General features: G+C 47.2%; 1 protein-coding gene across 1 annotated transcript in view; it reads right to left on the bottom strand.

The window, feature by feature from the left end:
• Window positions 1-2,151: 2,151 nt before the first annotated feature.
• Window positions 2,152-8,051, bottom strand: part of STX1B (syntaxin 1B) — a 56,543-nt gene continuing 50,643 nt past the window's right edge. The window contains exon 10 of the mRNA XM_035135447.2: window positions 2,152-6,712. Coding sequence (XP_034991338.1) covers window positions 6,632-6,712 — 81 coding nt within the window. The 3' untranslated portion in view covers window positions 2,152-6,631. The remainder of the gene's footprint in view (window positions 6,713-8,051) is intronic.

Raw genomic sequence — 8,051 nt, 5'->3', positions numbered from 1 at the left:
TACTGTAGGCCGAATTGAATTTCTGCCCCGCCCTTAGGTGAAGCAACTCAGGTATACTAGCTTCTGCGATCTATTTCCACAATTACTAAAGGGTCAGTGAATTTCCAGTGCATGGTTAGATAAATGTTTGCGTTTTCTAGCTACCCTTTGATTCACATAATCAGGGTTGTTAACATAAAAATAAAAAGGTGATGGGTTCCCCCAGTTTCCTCTTGTAAATTTGTGCATTGCATTTCTGATACAGGTTTCATTTGCAAATAAAAGATTAGAATTGGTACCCTATTAAGCAGTATTTGAAAGATCATTCTTTGCTCTTCTATAACTGCATTCATTGTTTGTTAATTCTCTGTTAATGGTGTGAACTAATCCAGACTGAGTGATCGTGTGAACCCCCTGATTTGGTGGTGCCTTAAGAAAAGAAAGAAAAGTTGCCCATAGAATCTTCCTATATAGTCTGACAGCAAGGATGCCATGTATATGAGGATACTTATGCCTAGATCTCAAAGCCCCTTACCCTGGAGCAACCTTTGCCCAAATCCCCACTGAAGTTTAAGGATCTCCTCCTTCTGGAGTAAGCAGGGCAAAGGACTGCATGATCACATGCGCATGATCACATGCAGAAAACCAGAAACATACAGAGAAACACACAGGCACACCCACACATATGCAAACACACATCACATACTGCTTGAAGTATACAACAAGCGTGTGTTTATATATGTTTACCTATATCCCCATCAGCTCCGATGTATATAGGTACAAAAAACCTCCACGCTGAACAAATGTTGAACATATCTACATACATACAGATATGTATTCACACACACACACACACACACACACACACACACACACACACACACTTTTAAAAATCAGAACCAAAGGTGACGGAAGAAATAGCAGATGCGTAAATGGGTAAGGGAAATGAGAGTTTGGAGGTGGGGGGAAATCACCATTACCCACCCCAGTGGGAAAGTAGCATGGAGGACCCTTTTGTTTAAGAGAGTGAACCCTGGGGAACAGAATTGCAGGTGGAACTGGGCGGGGCCTAACTGGATAGGATCCTGAGCATTACGGAACGATTGGGCATCCTCCCTCTAGAATTGCATTATTTCCTCTCACTAGTCTGGAGTCATTCCACGCTAAGGGTCACCTTCCACAGCCAAGAGGGTTGGATAATTTCCATCGCCGCTTCTGGCTACTTATTCCCATGTGGGTGACTCCTTGAATTTTCCACATTCAATGCATTTTTAAAGCCTGAGGCATCCATGGCCAGAATTTTTGGGGCTGCCTGAATCTGCCTCCCAGTCTGGATTAGCAGGCTCAGGAAATGCTTGGGAGGAAACGTTCTGAAAGGTGCGCACACCTAGCTGTCACTGCTAGCGCATTGACAGGAAGTGAAAAAGTCACGAGTGGATCGATGGCAGGGGTAGCCCATGAAAGGTTGTTGGTGGGGGCTTTGTGCTTCCCTGACCTGTGCCCCTCTCAATCTAGGAAGACCATCAAATGTAGAGCCCACTTCACCTTACACTGCGGCCATGGGAAACAGAAGACGCTTTCAGCGAAGAACAAGTCCGTTTGGACCTTGCCATCTTTGATAACTGGCGTATTGAGGAATCCCACAACACACCAGGAATTCCGCACTGAGAGCAGGCGCACAAGAAAGAATGAAATGCCGTCCTGTCAGCCCAAATGACCCAGCCAAAAAGGAGGCTGCCCACTGCATCTCTGTTTGCTCACTTCTCGGGCTTTGTCAAATCCACCAGGAATGGGGCATTTCTGCTGAGTCTCTGCATTGGGAGGGACTGGGTGATGCAATGACGGTCAAGACAGAGACTTGGTAAACTGGCTTCCCCTCAAAGGAGACATGCCCCGAAGAGGGATTTATGCAAAAACACCGGGGTGGGGTGGGGTGGGGTGGGGTGGGACTTATTACACGCTCTCTCTGGAAAACACCTCAGGCGTAAGAATGCTCCAGAACTTTGAAAAACACTGCATGTTCCTAGAGAAGTGTTAGATTCTGGAGAAAATAATTTTCATGCTATTTTTTTTAAAAAAACAACAACAACTATCTTTCCCCCAGAATGGTAACTCCACAACACAATCTACTCATATTATTATAATTGGATTGTTGGTACTCACTCCAGGTAATTCCAGATCTACAAAAGCCTACCTAGAAGCAGCTAATGTTCTACTACAAAATCTAATCATTGGGTGTGCTTTTTCTCTCCCTCTTCATCTTTTAAATAGAGATGCCATTTAAAGGAGCAAACATAACCGAGTGCTCCTGAAAAGGATGCATAGTTTGGGTGCTAAGGTTGCTGGCGCAGTTGCATTGCTCGTTTTATTTTCTCGGAAAGGCAGAAAGCTGTTTCACTAGACTTGACACAGGGGCGCAGTATTACCTTACCCCAGAATACTGCAGCACCTTTGGTAAGTGGGTTCTTAAATACTGCAGCATATTTGGCAAGGGTCATAGTGTGGCTTCTTCTAATCGTATCAGGTGCTGTTGTTGTTTTCTGCTAAGGATACGGCATCATTAGGATACTCTAGCGATGGAGCACTGTTACTCAGGGGCGAGCATTTTAACACGAAGAGGCCAATGGAATAATAATACTTTGCTGATTTTTAAGAGCTGGGTAACCTGACTGTAGCATGGCCAGAGTATGCTTTCATGGCAATCAGTACCTTAGTACTGCTTCTTATTTCACAGGCACTGATACAACCGACAGCTAAGCTATACACTGTGCATAATTAGTTCTGTGCATGGAGTTTTGATATGGATATGCCCTTGCTTTTGCATTCAGCTGGGTTTGGGGTTTGGCTCTCTTTCCGCATGAGCGACGCTTTGTGCATGCAGAAATCGACCTGAAGATCCTCCCAGGACTTCCGTCCTTCCTAGTCTGAGTAGGATCTCGCGCTGGTCTTCTCGGATGGAAGGCAGAGCGAGGGATCGCCTCTCGTTTATGGCAGCCAGCGAGATCCCACAGCAGCCTGGTTGCTCAGTGTAGATAATGGAAGGTCACGAAAGAGGATCAATGGGGCAAGGCAATGCGGCTGGGGGAACAGGGCAGAGGAATCAAAACAAGTGGGGGAAAAACAACAACCCAGATCCAAAGGCTGTGATCCCAAGTATGCATACCTGAAAGCAAGAACCACTTCACACATTCAGCAGAACCACGTGGTAAAGCACTTTCCGTGCCAAGCTGGGCTGTGGGTGGGGGGCAACTGGAATTTTCAGTGCTCCAAAACGTCTTGCCAAAGAGAAAACAAGCATGTTTCAGGGAGACAGATAGGCTGACTCCTTACGAGGATTCCGGATTTGAGAAGGGTTTGTTATCAAACACACAACCCCCTATCTCTAATCTGAAATGGTCCGATGAAAGCTTTCCCCCCTGATTCTGCTGAAATGTAGAGACTGCCCTTAAGAGGTGGGGGAACAACATACCCTGCAAACATCCCAGAAAAACCGAGGCATCCCATTTTTTTCTCGCGAGAGAAGGGCAGCCATTTCGGGGTGCCACGGTCTCGCACAATTTTGCATTGTGATTTCCCCTCTGAAATCATGCAGTGCCTCAAAATGCAAGGTTTTAGCCGCCATGCCCAGAGAAAGCACTTGGAGGGGGGGGGAATCGTGGCGCGAAATCACGATGCCAAAAATGGCGGCCGTTCTCTCACGAAAATGAATGGGAAAATGGTGTCCTTGTTTTTGCCTTCGATGTGTTGGAGGGTATGGGACAAAGGATATTGCATGGTATGCTATCAAATACCTCCAAGTGGTTGCCCTGCTGTACGAATTAAGCCTGTTCTAGCTGGTGCATTTGGGATCAGCCTTCAAGGGAACCAACTGCCATATAAGTAAGTCTTCACTGCTGTAGCAACAGCTGACAACTTTAGTACAGTTGAGGCTATTTTCTTCTATCTTGCTACTGGTGGTAGCAACAACCTCACTATTTTATTTTATTTTATTTCCTCGTTGAATTGCAGGGAAGAAACCCTGACAGCCCTTCTCCACCAAGTCTGGAAAACTGGAATGTTATTAGAATCATGAACAAGCCTTCTACTGTTTGTTGACCATGCCCCTTTCGTTAACGGCTGATTCCTGGCAGTGGATTACTAAGACAGGCATTTCTGTTTCTGATTCGAAGTCGCTCAGAGCTGAATTGCATGTTCAAAAACACCACAGCCAGCAAGGCCCCCTGGAGCCATACCATGTCAGCATGCAAGTGAGGGGGCTGGGTTCAAGAAGGTCCTCCTCCTGTCAGAATCTCTCTGAAAATAGAAAATGAGCACACCCAGGAGGAGATGAGGGTAAGCTGAAACCTATAAGCTAGTTTTCCATGGGCAGGAAGAGTGTTTTTTGTTTTTGTTTTTTTAATGAAGAAGAATTCAAAATGTGAGAACTCCCCTGCAGTCTGACATGGTACACTCTGCATTTTGTGGGACATTTCTAAACAAGCACTGCAGCCCCGCAGGTGGAATTTTTGGTCCACAAAGGGCCAAGGCAGAGGCGACATTAGTCATGTGGTGAGCCGTGCCGTGGATGATATTTGAAAACACTGTAGACATAAATACTCACTGGCCCAGATAATGGTTTCGAGTGGAACTGCCCCCCTCCCCACATGTCTGCAATGGGAGGGAAGCACCCACTGGCCGCTGGGCTTTCGTCCCACTGCAGAGAGCAGGTCCTCAGGGCACCTGATTCCAGTGGAGACGGTGGCAGCAGCAAATGGTTAAAGCTCCTTCTCCACAGCCCCGATCATCCGTCGAAACCCCCATTCCTACTAATAGCTATTTATGATTTTTAAAAACATCATGCACACCAGGACAAAGTGTACGACTATCATCACCTCTAGTTGTGGTCCTAATTTGAAGCCCAGAAGAGCCCCGTATGCTCTGGTTTTCTTTTATTGCCAGATACAAATGAACTGAATTAATAATCCAGTCCTATGTGCAAAGGCTGGGATAATGGCAGAGTGGCTGGTCACAGTCATGAGCTAGCAGTAGTTCAGAATTCTATTTTCTGGCGCGTGTTGAAACAGGGCAGCTGGATGCCACCGTCTCTGTTTTCTAGTCTTGGGTACATTTGCATCACAAGTTTTGAGGTAAGAGAGGAGCAATGCTGAGGCGTTCCTGACGGCTCGGTGCCAAGCATTCCCTTTCCTAGCGTCCCTAAAGCAGATTCCTGGCTGCTGCAAATATTGCTTGATAATACTGTGCTGATATGTGAGCTTTGACACGTTGCTTGCTCCCCGCTGATATGGCAATCTTTTAAAAAGGTGGTCATTATCAACACACCAATTCAACGTGGCCGTAGTCCACACTGAGTGTCTTTGGAAGCTAGAGCAGCGGGAACTTTTGGACGCAGCGACTCGATTTACTGCTACCCAAGTGTCCTGGAGCGCCGTGATAATCCTTGAAATCTGAGGGGCTGATCTGATTAGTCTCTTACACGTGCTGCCAGGTGTGGGCAGCTCTCTGTCAGCGGCAAGGGGTGGGGTTGGGGCCTGTGGCAGGAAAGTTCTGCCTGTGGAACCACACACAAGGTGGGGAGGACGGACGGACAAGGGAGAAGATGCAGCAGATGAAAAGTTTGTGCCCTGAGAATTGACTCAATTTTTCCAGGTACCTAAGAATGAAAACTTCAGGGTTGTTGTTGGTGTGTGTGTGTTTTGGAGATACAGTTGAACTTAATCCGTTCCGGGAGTCCGTTCGACTCCTGAAACGGTTCGAAAACCAAGGCGCGGTTTCTGATTGGCTGCAGGAGCTACCTGCACTCAATCGGAAGCTGCAGAAGCTGCGACGGACGTTCGGCTTCCGAAAAGCATTTGCAATCTGGAACACTCACTTCCGGGTTTGCGGCGTTTGGGAGCAAAAACGTCTGAGTACCAAGGCGTTTGAGAACCAAGGCACGACTGTACTTGCAACGAATGCTATTCCTGGAACCCATGCCTGTTTTCCCCAAAGTTTCCCATTGCCAGCTACGAAAAGGGAGTGTCTGTTAGTTGCACAAGGTGTACTGTTCACCATTCCCTTTCCACAGGCAACGAGGGGGAACCTGAACAGGGACCCTACCCCTGTGTGAAACGGAGTAAGCTCCAAACAGCTGTGCACAAGATCGCGGCCCTCACTAGTGCCTACTACTCCAGCATTAATGCTTCCACCTATCCCCCCCCCTTTCAGGTATTTCTCCTGTCCTAGCACTTTAAACAACGGCCCATTTAGAGATGACTGCCCAATTCGTGGCTGGGTCCTTTCCCGCGCTGAGATGGGAAAAGAGCTCCGCAAACCATTTCTTCCCTCAGGGTTAACCATTGATATGAAGGGGGAAATCGCCGGGGTGGGCAGGAATTACACGTTTTGGACCATGGTGGTGGGGAGGGGGGAGAGGAGGTGCGGTTACAAGACACCCGGTTGAGGCCCAGAATCTCTGGAAATTCTGGGCAGAACCCTGGTGTCCAGCAAATGAGTAAAAATGGATGAGAAAGATGATGCTGAACAACAAACTTAGATTTGCTGACCCGATAAAGTTGTTTTTATCTATAGGTAGCTGGAACATGTGCTGTTATATCCACTGCATGTACAATTTTTAAATTATTATTATAATATTATTATTATTTTTTGCTTTAATTTACAACCCAAGCGTGCCCCCAATGGAGGAGGCCAGTACTATACCGAGAACCACACAACAAATTATAATCATAATTTTCTTCTACGTTACCCAAGCAAATCCACGGAGCAATATGGAAAAGGAGAGAGAGAGGAGGGAGGGAAAAAAAAAAGAAAGACAAACAAGCATTAGTAACGGGCTGTTGTAGGTGAGGCGTTGGGTCTCAAACTGTGGGCCGCCATGGTGTGCACTCCTGCACAGTACACAATCGAAGCAACACATTTTCAGCAAGATACGAGTGGCTGTGATGCAAGGGAAGCCCACAAACCTTAAAGGAACTGACTGTGGGCTGTAGACCCACCAAACCAGCCTTCCCTGTCCTGTCATCCTCCAGCTGTTTTGGATGACAACACCCAGGCTGGCTGTGGCTGATGGGAGTTGTAGTCTGAAATCATCAGGTTCGGAAAGGTTTACACCAGGCCAGGCCCAGGACAGGGCAGAGCTACCCATCACAAATGGTGTTTGATATCACCGACTAACACAGCAACCAAGAAGTAGACTCCCTCCCTCCCTCTCTTTGAATGCCTCCTCAAAGTCTTTAATTTCCATCTTGGCCTTTGGCCATCCTGGCTGTGGCGCAATGGGTCAGTGCGTCTGGCTAGTAACCAGAAGGTTGGTGGTTCGAGCCTGCCAAAGGATGGCTGTGGGCAGGATTCCTGCATTGCAAGGGGTTGGACTAGATGACCCTCAGGATCCCTTCCGGCTCTACGATTCTATGACTATCCCCTTTGTCCTCATTCCCAACCACCACCAGGTTTTCAGTACAGCATTTGCCACCGCGTTCATTCATAGGCCAGCTTCCGCTCTCTCTGCACTTGTCAGCTTCCCCGTTACCTATTTTAGAACAAAAGTTCGTTCCTAGCTCTCAGGCTCTGTAGGATTCCATGAACGCTGATGGCTTGGTATCAGACATGGGCCTGGGGAGGATTTGGCTGGTGAGCAAATTCCTTATCTCCCTCACTCCGCATAGGACAAGTTTTATGGGTGGGTGGGGCTGCCCACCTGTCAATCACCTGATGTAACAATGATGTCAGCTAACCTCTTTTTACCCACATGGTCTGAAACCAAGCTGTTCAGGCAAAGGAATGAGGCTGTGATTGCTGAGGTCTGCAAAGCGTCAACAGCACAGCTAGGCAAGCCTTGGTGATTGGTCAATTGGTACCTCCAATCTCAACACTGCCTGTAACCCCCCCTTCAGACTTCATTGCCTAAAACATCTGGAGGGCCGCAGGTTGCTGAAGCCTGTTGTGATCCACAGGCTGACATTTTTGATAAACGTGTGATTTAGGATGAATAAGCAGATTTAAATCAAGGGCTCTTTGCAAGAGTCCTTGTTGATAGCCTTATTGTAAAAGGACCATATTCACAGATTCCTTTAAAA

Source organism: Zootoca vivipara, chromosome 13 (assembly GCF_963506605.1).
Source record: "Zootoca vivipara chromosome 13, rZooViv1.1, whole genome shotgun sequence".
Lineage (NCBI taxonomy): Eukaryota > Metazoa > Chordata > Lepidosauria > Squamata > Lacertidae > Zootoca > Zootoca vivipara.
This window is presented reverse-complemented; position numbering and strand designations above follow the sequence as displayed.